At 35.5% G+C, this 16,213-nt stretch overlaps 1 protein-coding gene across 1 annotated transcript in view; it reads left to right on the top strand.

Annotated features, from left to right (window-relative positions):
* LOC149796006 (ATP-binding cassette sub-family C member 1-like) overlaps positions 1 to 16,213 on the top strand; it is a 128,228-nt gene that overhangs the window by 72,606 nt on the left and 39,409 nt on the right. Inside the window, exons 21-22 of the mRNA XM_089965928.1 lie at positions 2,436 to 2,607; positions 13,358 to 13,592. Coding sequence (XP_089822054.1) covers positions 2,436 to 2,607; positions 13,358 to 13,592 — 407 coding nt within the window. The remainder of the gene's footprint in view (positions 1 to 2,435; positions 2,608 to 13,357; positions 13,593 to 16,213) is intronic.

The raw sequence follows: 16,213 nt of genomic DNA, 5'->3' as shown, positions 1-16,213 counted from the left end.
GTTTTCATTGCAGGATCATGTTGTAATTTTACCAAACTTAAAATATCCCCAAGAACATGTGTTGTTTGTTGCACTTGTCTAAGATTGGCATATTTGATGTTTGTCTGTAAGTGTCATCACATGTAAAACAAGGATCCTTTTGTCATGTCTCTGAGTCTTTCTCTGACCACCATGCATCTAATCCCTGGGTCATGCCTCCTTGGAGTCTTTCTCTGACCACCATGCACCTAGTCCCTGAGCCATGCCTCCTTGGAGTCTTTCTCTGACCACCATGCAACTAGTCCCTCAGTCATGCCTCTTTGGAGTCTTTCTCTGACCACCATGCATCTAGTCCCTGAGTCATGCCTCCTTGGAATCTTTCTCTGACCACCATGTACCTAGTCCCTGAGTCATGCCTCCTTGGAGTCTTTCTCTGACCACCATGCATCTTGTCCAGGAGTCATGCCTTCTAGGAGTCTTTCTCTGACCACCATGTATTTAGTCACTGAGTCATGCCTTCTTGGAGTTCTTTCTCTGACCACCATGTATATAGTCCCTGAATCATGCCTCCTTGGAGTCTTTCTCTGACCACCATGCATCTAGTCCCTGAGTCATGCCTCCTTGGAATCTTTCTCTGACCACCATGTACCTAGTCCCTGAGTCATGCCTCCTTGGAGTCATTCTCTGACCACCATGCATCTTGTCCAGGAGTCATGCCATCTAGGAGTCTTTCTCTGACCACCATGTATTTAGTCACTGAGTCATGCCTTCTTGGAGTTCTTTCTCTGACCACCATGTATATAGTCCCTGAATCATGCCTCCTTGGAGTCTTTCTATGACCACCATGCAACTAGTCCCTGGGTCATGCCTCCTTGGAGTATTTTTCTGACCATCATTTATTTAGTCTCAGAGTCATGCCTCCTTGGAGTCTTTCTCTGACCACCATACATCTAGTCCGAGTCATGCCTCCTTGGAGTCTTTCTCTGACCACCATGCAGCTAGTGCATGAATCATGCCTCCTTGAAGTGTTTCTCTGACCACCATGCATCTAGTCCCTGGGTCATGTCTCCTTGGAATCTTTCTTTGACCACCATGCAGCTAGTCCCTGAGTCATGCCTCCTTGGAATCTTTCTTTGACCACCATGCAGCTAGTCCGAGTCATGCCTCCTTGAAGTGTTTCTATGACCACCATGCATCTAGTCCCTGAATCATGCCTCCTTGGAGTCTTTCTCTGACCACCATGTATATAGTCCCTGAATCATGCCTCCTTGAAGTGTTTCTATGACCACCATGCAACTAGTCCCTGGGTCATGCCTCCTTGGAGTCTTTCTCTGACCACCATACATCTAGTCCCTCAGTCACATTGTATAAACTACCACATATTAGAATGAAATGTATACATGCCAATAACATTGACCTTGCGTCATTACTTGAAAATTAATTTTAATCCCCACCATATATACACCATCAGGGAACTAAACGAAAAACTTGTACAACTGCTTAAGACCATAGAGTCCGTTCATGCTCCACCCACAGGGACTCAGCCCATGGCTGATAACTTGGAAACTTTTTAAATCCCCACCCTGTAATTATTATATATTTACTTTCTCAGTACAGAAATAAATTGTGCAACTGCTATTCACCATATTGTTCATTCCTACCCCATCCCCAGGGAAGTAGGCCCTGGTTCTTAATGTGGAACCTATTTAAAGTTCATTCCTACACTAGGGTCATTCTTATCCCACCCCTAGTTCATTCTTATCCCACCCTTAGAAATGTAGCCCCTGGGTCATAATGTGGAAACTATTTCAATCCCACCCTATAATGATATATACACTTGGAATGAAAAGACAAAATTATGCATGCAAATAAGATTGGTCCATTGTGCCTCTTTAACTCATATGATCTAGTAACTGGTTCATAATGTAGACCTTCTGAGATCTCTACCATTAACAATTTATACAAATTGTTAGGCCAATGCAGATAATGTAAATGACAGTGGCCCTAGGAATTATCTTTGTTTTTCACTGACTTGGCCAGGAGATTGAATAAGCTGGGAATAAGGGCCTATAGGTAATCTTTGGGATATGTGTTTTGCAAATACAGCATTCCAGTTTTTGTTGTTGCTGTTGTTGTTAATATTATTATTATTATTATTATTATTATTATTGTTATTATTATTATTATTATTAATATTATTATTATTATTATTATTATTGTTATTATTTTTATTAATATTATTATTATTATTATTATTGTTATTATTATTATTAATATTATTATTATTATTATTATTATTATTATTATTATTGTTATTATTATTATTATTATTATTATTATTATTATTATTGTTATTATTATTATTAATATTATTATTATTATTATTATTATTATTATTATTAAATGCAAAACAATTTCATGATGTGCGTCAAGTAAATATTGCATTTCAATTCCAGAAAGAAACAAATGACAAGTGACAGTAGCATTGGTACGAAACCACTGCTGGCCAAATCAATTTCTGCTACAGATGGCCAGCCTCAAGGGGGAGATAAATCTGAGACAACTAGGAAGATGCCAGGAAAACCAGGGAATACACTGATTGAGAAGGAGAAGGCTGAGACAGGACAGGTACAGATTGATTTTTTGGCACATAGCATCATTTATCAGTTGATGAAACATTAAGGTCAGCCTGATGGCCACATCCTGAAAGATCAGTCAGTGATGATACATTTGAAATTTCAGTTGACTACTAGGGGTCCCGAGTGGCCGAATGGTCTAAAGTGCTTACCGTTCTGGATCACTGCCATCTCACCTCTGTCTGTGTGGGTTCGAGTCCAAAGCTAGGCTAGCGTGGGTAAGTGGGAAAGCCTGCCAGTAGCTTCTCGTGGGTCGGTGGTTCTTCCCTGGGTTTTCCAGGGTTCGTCCTCCACCAGTTATTCTGGCCGCCATGTATAGCCTATCTTGTGCTGAAAATGGCATTAAACCCTAGAACAACAAACAAAAATCAGTTGACTACTCAGCATTTTTTTAAAGGTATATGTAAATCACTGTTTAATAAATCTTAAAAAGCATATGTTTAAACTTAGGTTAGCAGGGTTAACAGCCTCGGTAACTTTGGTTTTGCCTAAATTACGAAGCATTTTTCTGGTGACAAGAGTGGCAGAGGCAATGGAATTAACAATATGAAGGGTTATAGCTGGGTCACAATGCAGGTATGAGCATTGATTGATGTTGAGACAACATTTTCCAAAATCACAAGAAGCAATTTTCTACACAGCATTTTTATTTCTTGCAAGTTTCACATTTCCAGTTGTATGGCTGGTAATATATCTTGAAAAGATTTGCTATAATTTAGCAGTTTTTATTCTGTATTAAATTCTTCATGATAATAAAAATTTCTTGTTCTCTAGGGCACCAATCACATCATCAATGTTCTCAAGTATATTTCCATAGGTGTGATGTTTTGCATTGGTATGCATTGTTGACTAGAGAGACGGTTTTAAACATTTCATTACACAGAAACTTCACCCATAGCAGTTGTGGGAGAATCGCTACATAAAATGGTACTGTTCTGCCATGATTGTACTCTACTATACGGAACAGACTGCAACATGTCTTTGTCCATAATGCCTAGTACCAACACCAGAAGTCAGACACTCGAATGGATCTGCATACCCAGTAGAGTGCCTTGAGACATTCATTGTTCCTTGTGTTTATTATGTGCCAATTGATATGGAACCCCTCATTCACATGCCTATGACACTCAGAGGGAGGACTTGCTTGGTGATCATCCAGAAGTTACCAAATCTGTCTTTATGGTCTGCTAGTATTGGTAGCTACAACTTCAAACAGTCTTCACCAACCGCATCTCAGATTCTACAAGGAGGCATTGGCATTGCCAGTCTTCTGGAGACAAACAAGGATGCTCACCATCATTTAAGCTAGACCTAACAGTGACAAGAGAAGAATGCCTTCTAAACCTTGATCAAAGAGATTTTTCACTTGTTAACACCAGAGTTTTGACCTCCTCCTTCTTTATCAAAAGTTTGGTCCAGAGGTCCAGCTTCAGTTGAATTGCTAACCAAGTTTACTGTTTGACCAGTTGGAATGTCCTTGGCATTTTCTGTAGTATGCTGGAAAAAGTTAATTATCACACATTGAAAAGAGCCAAGGCTGTTCCAGTTGCTATGTTATTCTTACACCACTGTACATATACCATTATATAGGCAAACTCACAGTGTTCAGAGCTGGAATCCAGAACAAACACATTTGCATGAAGAGGTTTTTCTCCCTCTCATCTTTTTCATCCAGCTCAGGCAATAAAATGTGCAGGGTATGTTTTTGCATGAAAGTAGCTATGATTCGATAGAGTGTGTAAGTTTTGTATGAAAATTTTGCACATCATAGAAGGGCACATACAGATATTCTTGTGGGTAAAATCATTCATATGCACAGTCATCATTTTCTAGGAGAACAATAATTTTTTTAATAGTCTAAGACCTCATTTGGAATGTTATCTCCACTAGTTGCCTCCTACAACATTCAGGAGATCACTTTGGACCTATTATCCCTAAGCCTTAATGGGGAATGAAAATTGGTACCACATGAAAAATAGTGCATTCTAATTTATATCATGTTTCTCTTCTAAATGTTTGAAAAAAATGAATGAAGACAATGTTCTTTTCACATGAATCATGTAGCTGAACAAGCAAGGAAGACAATTTCTTCAAAATTGCAATCTATTTTCCCTATTTCTTTTTTTACAGCTGAATCATACTTTGTGACCACTCCAGTGGCCTAGTGGTTAGAGCATCCACCTTGGATGTGGGAGGTTGTGGGTTCGAAACCCCAGTTAAGTCATACCAAAGACTTATAAAAATGGTACTAACAGCTGCCTCACTAGGCACTCAGCATTAAGAGGTTAGTGTCAGGACTGGTCAGCCTGATGTCAGAATAATGTGACTGGGTAGGACATCATGTTACATGTCTCTGGCATGATGTCCCAGTGCTAGACATCGCTATAAACTGCCACACTGTGGACATCGTAGCGATATGACTGAAATTCTATTAAGCTATGTTAAAAATCCAAATCACACATACACACACATCATACCTTGCAATAATACTCAATGTATTTGGCTTAAATACATGCTTTAGGCACTTTGGCAACTTGTAAACAGGATGGCTTAAAAGATTTAAGTTGATTTGGGTTGCTGACTAGATGGAGATAGAAAATAAATAGTGTATCCATCATATAAAGACAGTAATTTCAGTGCTTAGAGTTGTTCATCATTTACTGACACTGACAGTGGTATCAACCACAAGATTTTACCCTGATGTGATTTAGCACAGGAGTAGTTGAAATTAATATGAACTAGGTAAACCATATATGTGGCACAGCTTGGTGTCACATTTGTACTGACTTGCACAAAGTGATGAAATAATGTGATGCCAGATGTGACATAATTGTAAATTATGATGGTTACCATCTTGGATACATCTGCATTCTGGGACCCTTGAAAGGAAGAGTTGCACACATAAACAGAACATTTAAATGCCTGTCAACAATGTAGGCTTTGATATTTTGGGATGAATCATTTGGTATCTTAATAGACTTTCATTCCTTAAGAAATTTAACTGTTGATTAATAATTCCTTTCCATGATAAAGCACGTGATAAATGCCAAAAGACAATGGCTGCAACTTTGAGCTCTTGCAGGTACATATTTAATTTTATTTACATGTAGGCATTATTTAAACAGTGGACCTTCTTTCATGGTACATATATAAATTTTATTTACATGTAGGCATTATTTAAACAGTGGACCTTCTTTCATGGTACTTACATAAATTTTATTTACATGTGGGCATTATTTAAACAGTGGACCTTCTTTCTTGGTACTTATATTAATTTTATTTACATGTGGGCATTATTTAAACAGTGGACCTTTTTTCATGGTACTTACATAAATTTTATTTACATGTAGGCATTATTTAAACAGTGGACCTTCTTTCATGGTACATATATAAATTTTATTTACATGTAGGCATTATTTAAACAGTGGACCTTCTTTCATGGTACATATAAAAATTTTATTTACATGTAGGCATTATTTAAACAGTGGACCTTCTTTCATGGTACATATATAAATTTTATTTACATGTAGGCATTATTTAAACAGTGGACCTTCTTTCATGGTACATATATAAATTTTATTTACATGTAGGCATTATTTAAACAGTGGACCTTCTTTCATGGTACTTACATAAATTTTATTTACATGTGGGCGTTATTTAAACAGTGGACCTTCTTTCATGGTACATATATAAATTTTATTTACATGTAGGCATTATTTAAACAGTGGACCTTCTTTCATGGTACATATATAAATTTTATTTACATGTGGGCATTATTTAAACAGTGGACCTTCTTTCATGGTACATATATAAATTTTATTTACATGTGGGCATTATTTAAACAGTGGACCTTCTTTCATGGTACTTACATAAATTTTATTTACATGTAGGCATTATTTAAACAGTGGACCTTCTTTCATGGTACATATATAAATTTTATTTACATGTGGGCATTATTTAAACAGTGGACCTTCTTTCTTGGTACTTATATAAATTTTATTTACATGTGGGCATTATTTAAACAGTGGACCTTCTTTCATGGTACATATATAAATTTTATTTACATGTAGGCGTTATTTAAACAGTGGACCTTCTTTCATGGTACATGTATAAATTTTATTTACATGTAGCCACTATCTAAACAGTGGACCTTCTTTCATGGTACATGTATAAATTTTATTTACATGTGGGCATTATTTAAACAGTGACCTCCTTTCATGGTACTTATATAAATTTTATTTACATGTGGGCATTATTTAAACAGTGACCTTCTTTCATGGTACATATATAAATTTTATTTACATGTGGGCATTATTTAAACAGTGGACCTTCTTTCTTGGTACATATATAAATTTTATTTGCATGTAGGCATTATTTAAACAGTTGACCTCCTTTCATGGTACATATATAAATTTTATTTACATGTGGGCATTATTTAAACAGTGGACCTTCTTTCATGGTACTTATATAAATTTTATTTACATGTAGGCATTATTTAAACAGTGGACCTTCTTTCATGGTACATATATAAATTTTATTTACATGTGGGCATTATTTAAACAGTGGACCTTCTTTCATGGTACTTATATAAATTTTATTTACATGTGGGCATTATTTAAACAGTGGACCTTCTTTCATGGTACATATATAAATTTTATTTACATGTAGCCACTATTTAAACAGTGGACCTTCTTTCATGGTACATATATAAATTTTATTTACATGTGGGCATTATTTAAACAGTGGACCTTCTTTCATGGTACTTACATAAATTTTATTTACATGTGGGCATTATTTAAACAGTGGACCTTCTTTCATGGTACTTATATAAATTTTATTTACATGTAGGCATTATTTAAACAGTGGACCTTCTTTCATGGTACATATATAAATTTTATTTACATGTGGGCATTATTTAAACAGTGGACCTCCTTTCATGGTACATATATAAATTTTATTTGCATGTGGGCATTATTTAAACAGTGGACCTTCTTTCATGGTACATATATAAATTTTATTCGCATGTGGGCATTATTTAAACAGTGGACCTTCTTTCATGGTACATATATAAATTTTATTCGCATGTGGGCATTATTTAAACAGTGGACCTTCTTTCATGGTACATATATAAATTTTATTTACATGTGGGCATTATTTAAACAGTGGACATTCTTTCATGGTACATGTATAAATTTTATTTACATGTAGCCACTATCTAAACAGTGGGCTTTAAGTGCCACTTGAGCTGTGCTGAGTATTGACACTTACAGGGTTGTCCAATGAAAAACCAAAGCATAAACAGACAGTTATGAAATGTTTTGTTAATATAGTTAACATGAGTGACTGTACAAATTAAACAAAATATGCCTGCATTTGTTATGGAAAATGTCGGGTGACAAATGCATAATATTCCATCATAAGACTTATTAGACCAGAAAATGAACAGTACATGATTGGAGGTTATGCATTCAGCACTGTGTAAAAGACCATAAAAGCACGGCTGAATGTAACAAGGAAAATAGGTAATAAATAGAGTTTATTTATTACCAACATCTTGGACAAAAGAGAGAGGCAGTTAACCATAAGAAAATAATTCAGAAATTTATTTTCTTTATATGGGACTAACTTTGGAACTTAAGTTTATAGAGTTTTGGTGCGTCTATGAATAGATAAATAAATAGCTAAAATAATTTAATCCTTCCAACTTGATTACAGCATAACAAATAACAATGCAAATGATCTCATGATAAACCTGACGAATAAAAATTACCTAATCATAAGGAAGCTGAAGTATATGTAATTTGCATGAATTTATTTTAGACTGTTTATGTATTGGGCATTGATATTAGCCCAAATGCTGTTTTGTAAAGATGTGCCAGCTTTGTTATGTTGTAGCATTTGAATTACCCCATACTTTATTACAGAAGCTAAATAGGGTTGTATGTAACTGTTATAAAATAGTTTTATGTGCCTGTCAGGGGGAAAATGTCTTATCCTGCTGAAAAGCCATAAACTTGAATTGACGTTTTTACTTATATTTTTGGTATGTTCAATACATGATAGGTTATTATCAACCAAAACACCTGGTAGTCTATCATGACAGACCATTTGCAAATTTGTATCCTTCCATGTCAGACATAGTTCATCGCTATCAAGTTTTATCCTTTTTTGTCATGTTGAGATAAGTAATATTTTAGTTTTACCAGTATTTACCACCATACCATTGCATTTGCACCAGTTGTCCAGTTTGTTTAGGGTATTCTGTAAAGAAATTTCGAGTTCATGATTTGTGTTTTGGATGTCTGACAATGTTGTGTCATCTGCATAAAGATCTGTAGTTGTTATTGAGTCCCTTAGTAAAAGTGGTAGGTCATTAATAAATAAAATGAATAGTAATGGACCTAGAATTGAGCCTTGTGGTACTCCATATATAATTGTTCCAGGTTCAGACAGAACATTATTTATATAAACATGTTGTGTTCTCTCACTTAAGTATGAAGTAAACCATGTAATTGTACTTTCATCACGTTGGTAGATTTTCAGTTTCTTCATAAGGACTTCATGATCCACCATGTCAAAAGTTTTCCTTAAATCTACAAATACAGATCCTATTATTCTACCTTGGTCAAGTGCTTGAAGCCATTTATCAGTTAGGGAGATCAAGGCAGTCTCACATGAATGTTTCCGTCTAAAGGCTGATTGATTAGGGTGTAACAGCATGTGTTTGGTTAAATATGACATGAATGAGTCATGGACATGTTTTTCAATCAATTTTGACAAGTTTGGTAGTATTGAGATTGGTCAGTAGTTATCAGCATCATCCTTAGAACCAGATTTGTGAATAGGAAATATTTTTGCAGTTTTCCATATTTTTGGGATAGATGAGGTTGCAATACTTAAATTGGTTATGAATGTTATGCTATCTAATTTAGCAGAGGCAGAAGATTTAATGAGTCATGGACCAATCTGATCAAGTCATGTAGCTTTCTTGGTATCAAGTTTACTGAGACATTTTTAAACAAAGTTTGTTGATACTGGTGGAATAGAGAAACACACCACCTTAGAGATTTTGTTGCTGCAGAACCTTTTCAGTTTATTAAATTTGTTTTCTATCACGGGTTCTTTTAATTTTCTGGTAATGTTGGTGAAAAAATCATTGAAAATATCTGCAATGTCAATCTCATCAGTGACTGTGGTGTCGTTTACCAGAAGTGAGTGATTCTCCAGTCTTTGTGTGTTCCGCCAGTGAGTTCATTGAAGACTTTCCAAATGGAGTTTGTGTTGCTCTTTTTGTTTTCAAGCAATGATTGATAATAAGTTTTTTTAGCTTTTTTAATCATACTTGTTATTTTATTTCTCCATACTTTATATTGTGCATGGTTTCCCATAGCCTTGAATTGGTCTTGTGTTTTCATAGCATCTAGGATTTCAGTAGTAAGCAAATTAGATTGGAACTCATTCTTTACACGATGTACTTTCAGTTGTGCATGCTTAGAGACTGCATCCATAAATAAGTCAGTCCACACCTTCAGAGCTTCATCTATGTCATCCAAACTTTGGATCATATTCCATGGAACTTTATATAGGTCATTGAGAAATTGTTCTTCATTAAAAGTTTCGAACGATCTGTAAGTGATCATTTTGTGCGTATTTTTCTTATTTCTCTTGTTTTTAACCTTTCTTGTCAAAAAATAGGATAGTGGTCACTATGACCAACAGTTGGTATATTAACACAAGCTGCATTGTCTGGTAGGTTGGTATAAATGTGATCAATAAGAGTGCTTGATTTTTCTGTTACCCTTGTGGGCTCATTTACCAGCTGGTCTAGGCCTGATGGTTCAATATATTCCATCCAGTTGTTCCTTATTTGAATATTGAGAAGGTCCTTATTTATATCTCTGAGTATATGTTTCTTTCTCCTGTGCAAGAACATTTTCCATTTGTTTCAAAAAGTTATCTTTCCAAATTGCTTTGGAGGAAGGTGGCCTATAAATGAAACCAACTAGGAATGATTTTGCATTATTTTGAGAAATTTCCACCCAGATACTCTCAATTTCATGTGACTCCAATTCAAGTTGCAATTCTGCATTTGCATCTTCCCTAATGTATATAACACGACCTCCTCCTATTGTCTCTCTGTTCCTGCGTAATGGTTTATTGTAGCCTTGACAGTGAAATAGATAATCATTGTGGTTAGCATTTGATTTGGTTTCAGTGAGTCCTAAAACATGTACATTATTTTCCTTGGAAGACAACATTAACTTAATAATCTGATCCAGTACAGTTGGTACCAGACATATTTTATTTGTAGGTGTTGTTGTTATGTGTATTTAATTTGCATTGTTTGTTTGTTAGTTTTTTTTATACATTTATTTCATTATATGCTATTGTAATGTAACATTGAATGTTGGATTTAACCTTGTTCAAAATCAAGTTTATTTTCTACTAGACCTGAATTATTGATTTTTTTTTAAAAAATGTTATTCTATATACAACTAATACATAGCTAAAATATGCTCAGTGTGTATGCATTTAATATCAGGATCATTATTAATAGAAGTAAATATGTTTATATGGGTCTGGGTCTAGGTTATTGGGATTCCCCTACAATTTACCTGGTGTTCCTGACATTGTCCAGGTTATATATAATTTTAGCAACAGACTTTCTAATAATAACTAACATTTTATTTTGTAAACATTAAGAACTTGTGGGGCTCCAAGTGGCCAAGTGGTCTAAAGCATTCTCCATTACGGATCACTGCCATCTCACCTCTGTCTGTGCCAGTTCGAGTCTCGGATTCAGCCAGTGTGGGTATGTGAGAAAGCTTGCCGGTAGCTTCTCATGGGTCGGTGGTTCTTTCCAGGGTTTTCCTGGGTTCTTCCTCCACCATTAATACTGGCCGCCATGCATAGCCTATCGTGTGCTGAAAAATGGCATTAAACACCACAACAACAACAACACTTAAGAACTTTCTAGAAGGTTATTTTCCATTAGGTAATGTTTTTGTTTTTTGTAATGGAAAATGCTGATTGTGACACGAGGTAAATTAGAGGAATACATAATCTTGTCACTGGAACAATTATTTGTTCATACTCAAGATCTAGCAGAATCAATTTCTTCAAATTATTTAATTCAGTGATGAGTTTCTCTGAAAATACAGAGTGCTCATAAAAAAATAATATTCTTGGACAGAGACATTCACTGGGATTTAGTGAATTCAAACCTGGAATTTTATTACTGTGTTTCAACAAAAGGCTATTGGCACATCAGCATTATACAGGTCATCACAGACATATCAACATTTCATCATTTGACTTAACTTGGATGTCTTCTAAAGTTTATTCAGAACTTTAAATTATTTATACTTGTGTCTGTACCTAAGGTATTGTGAATTAAATCCCAAAATAATCCTAGAATTCTAATACTGTCAGTGCTCAAAAAATCTGATAGCCCAATACCCAGGGACCCTGGTATTTTGGATTGGGCACAGCCTGTATTCTAAGTGACATGCCCATTGGGCTTGTCAAAAAAACATTAATTTGCTTGAGGAAATGTGTAAATTTACTTGCAAGATGTTGACACACCTGCCATAACATGGCACAGTCTAAATCAGATCAACACTGTCATATGTGAAATTGAGATCTGATTTTAATCAGATTGAAGCATGGCATTCCATGCTAAAAATATGACTTTTTACTCATAAAACCCCTGACATGATCATGTTTCAAGAAAACACAAATTTTAGTAATCTTCAAACAAAAAAAAAAAACACCTTTCAATATATGCCTGCCACATGTAGCATGTATAAATTGTAAACAGTCATGATTGGAGCTGATATAAAACTATCCCTTGGGCAGTTTAAATGGCAACATATTACTTAATTTGCTGACAGTAGCTAGTGAGATGTGTTTGAAGGCTGCAGTTGGTGAACCCATTGTGATAATTTGCATAGGTAGGATCAGGAAGTGAAACAACCAATTATAGGTAAGTCAAAGAGATTCTAGATGTGTGTACAAGAACAAAAGTTATTATATATAATACTGCCTTGAATGAGAATTTTTAAGCCATATGAATTATATTTTTGACAAGTTTGTGAACAGCAGCAGTGTTTTTCTTTTAAGTTGGATTTTACTGCATATATAAAATGCAAATCGTGATCATTCTGGTTGTCAGAAAGGTGTTCAACTGTAATTCATTTTCAAAGCTGACATAGGAAGCAATTATCTGTCATTAATGCCCAACAAAAAAAAAATTCAGAATTCTCTGTGAAGCACTAGTGACACTTGCATTACTTTCAAATACCTTTTAACCCTATCGTATTTATAATTGAATTGTAGCTATTGTAACATTGTGCGACAGTGTTAAAAAAGGAAATTTTGGGCATGTGGAAATGGGAGTCCAGGCTTGTGGAATTTTAATAAAGGCTTGTGAGTTTTTTTAAGTCATCAGCCTGGAGCCTGTGTCTAAAATCATTTGTCTTTGAGCACTGACTGTAAGTTCTTTTTTTCATTTTCACTTTGTATTCTAGGGCATGAAATTATTTGTTAAATTTTACAAAGCTTGTTGCTTTTCACTCTTTTAAACTCATAACAGTAGTACAGTACATTGTGTACCTGGCATATTTTATTTCTAGGTGAAATGCAGTTTGTGCTGAACATAATTTTTTAATAAAGAATGTACTGGACATATTTTATTTGTAGATGAAGTACAGTGTTGTGTACCTGACCTATTTTATTTACAGGTGAAGTGGAGTGTATACCTTACATATTTTAAGGCAGTGGGTGGAATCTCTACATTGCTCATTTTTGGCACGTTTGCACTCTACAATGCAGCCAGCATTGGCTCCAACGTCTGGCTTAGTCTTTGGACAGATGACAAATATCTGAAAGAAAATGCTGACAAGGCAAATTCAACTGAGTACCAAAACAAAAACTATCTGTACCTTGGTATATATGGAGCATTTGGATTGGCACAAGGTCAGTATTATTCTTCGGTCATTCTGATATATGTGTGAAACAGTTTGTCTACTTCAAAAAGGCATATAGGATATGTTGTTGTTGGCCGTAACACCATCTTTCAGCATATGATAGGCTTTACAAGGCAGCCAGTATAACTGGTGGAGGTAGAACCTGGAAAAACCCTGGGAAGAGCCACCAACCCACAGGAAGCTACTGGCAAGCTTTCTCACATTATCATGTCGGACAAGACAAGACACAAACCCATGTGGGCAGAGTTGAGATAGCAGTGATTGATAAAGGTGAGTGCTTTAGATCACTTTTCCACCCATATATGTGCATTGTCTGACATCACAGATGATGTCATTGTGCTTATGACATAATGAACATCTTCATTGTTTATGCTTTTTGTATTTAAAATGTCATATTTTTCCAGCATCTCACAAGTAATCCTTGTTTTAGTATTCAAAGTCATATTTTGTCAGCATCTCAAGAGTTATCCCTCTTTCCATTTCTTTGTTGCAAACTGAAACTTTGTATGCTATTTCTAGTGATGCAAAAATGTTTGTAACAATATTCATATTTCAAAGATTGTAAGTGAGAAATGAGAGATCAAATAATTCATCAGTTATATGGGTTTGTGGAAGGGAAAACCTACCAGAGATACCAACCATTCAATATGGGTAGAACCATACCTTTTTTTTATCTTTGATTATACTAATATTTAATTCATTTGTGAAAGTGTGCCTAAGCACTTGCATCACAGAATCAGTTGAATATTGCTTTGATACATCAGAGAAATTTAAGAAAGAAAAGAAAACTGATAAGACTCATTATACCTGTGATAAAAAAAATTTCAAACAGGATAGGCAAAGTATCAGCACTCGGTGAATAGCATGACTTTGCAGTCCTTTCTAGATATACTTCCTCAGTGAAAGACTTAATATGATGTCTATTTGGTCCAAAAATACAAGTGATACTGGTCTGACATCCAGTACAGTCAATAAGGCAGCCATCTGAAAATCTCATTACTGCTAGTCCAAAACAGATGGTCTTATTGGCATGGGGTTTTCTCTTTTAAAGACTTCTTATAATGTCTTGTTCATTCTTAATTAAAATAGTTCACCTCACACATCCAGTATAGCCACCATGGTGACCATCTTGAAAATTGAGTTATCACTACTTCTTCTGATCGGATATTTGTATCTACATAGACTTTTCACTAAAAAACTTGCAGTGTCCACTTTGTGAATTTGCACCTAGCAATTCAAAAACATACATGGTTAAGGACAGACAGACAAATGTGTGGATGGATTGACAGATTGTATCACAGTATCTTCCTTATAAGACATGGGAATAAAAGTTCATACTAAATCGAAGTGGGACAAAAAATATCAATTTGAAACATACGTTGCATGCCCTGGCACAAAAAATGTGGGTCCATCTGTCTGTACAAGGATCCATCTGCCTGCTGACTACACCATGATAATAATTTGCATGAAGGTCAGTTTCTCAGGCTTTGTTACCCAAAGTGCCATGTACATTGACACAGAAATGCTCCCAGGGCACGCAATAGCATGATTCACACAAAATTTGTACAAATTCATGAATATGGAAAGCTGTGATGTGGAAGAACTCCCGCAAAGTAATTTCAAATTGGGGATATGACAATGTACACTGCACAGTATACAGCTGTATTCAACTGTTTACCCTTAAAGTGCTTGTTGTTTTTGTTGTTGTTGTTCTAGGGTTTAACGCCATTTTTCAGCACAAGATAGGCTATACATGGCGGCCAGTATAACTGGTGGAGGAAGAACCCTGGAAAACCCAGGGAAAAACCACCGACCCATGAGAAGCTACTGGCAGGCTTTCCCACATACCCACGCTAGCCGAGCCTTGGACTCGAACCCACGCAGACAGAGGTGAGATGGCAGTGATCCGGAACGGTGAGCGATTTAGACCACTCGGCCACTCGGGGCCCCTAAAGTGCTTGTAGAAATGGTAGAAATATTGTAGTGCTTGTTGCAACATGTACATTTTTGTAACTGTTTACACATCTGGTTTCTACGACTTGACATGAATGTTTGTTAAACCAGATTTGATTGGCACATTGGGCACCGTAACAAGCATTGTGTTGAAGTTTTGAAGCTTGCATCAAGGAAGTTTTACAAATGCACATTTATAATATGAGCTATTTAGAAGACCCAAATGGGCCAATTCCCAGTGTTGTTCATCTACAGATGACAATTTAGTTCAGCAAATACTGGCAGATCATGGTGATGAAGGCAATTTATTTTATAATGTTAGGAAGTACATCAGATTATAGCAGCTGGAAAAGTGTTAATGAAAATACGATTGAGTGACTTTGAACCAAAAGTGGCCTTAAATATGTATCCAGTCTGCATGCTGGATGGATGTAAACAGATGGCATGTGGATCAATCCCTGATTCCAGTGGTACTCGAAATTAAATGTAAGAAAGGCAGACAGACAAGCCAAATTGAAATACAGGCAATTTAACAATAGAGTACACTTTTAACTTCTTTTCTCATCACAGTCTGGCCTTGTGGGATCATGTGCTACAAAACTATATAACCCTAGCATAAAGGTTACAATAAATCTAATAACTGAGAAGCTAAAAACA

This window comes from Sinohyriopsis cumingii, chromosome 7 (genome assembly GCF_028554795.1).
Source record: "Sinohyriopsis cumingii isolate HCF-2022 chromosome 7, ASM2855479v2, whole genome shotgun sequence".
NCBI classification, from domain to species: Eukaryota; Metazoa; Mollusca; class Bivalvia; order Unionida; family Unionidae; genus Sinohyriopsis; species Sinohyriopsis cumingii.
Note: the sequence above shows the minus strand (reverse complement) of the source record. Positions and strands in the feature narration are given on the sequence as shown.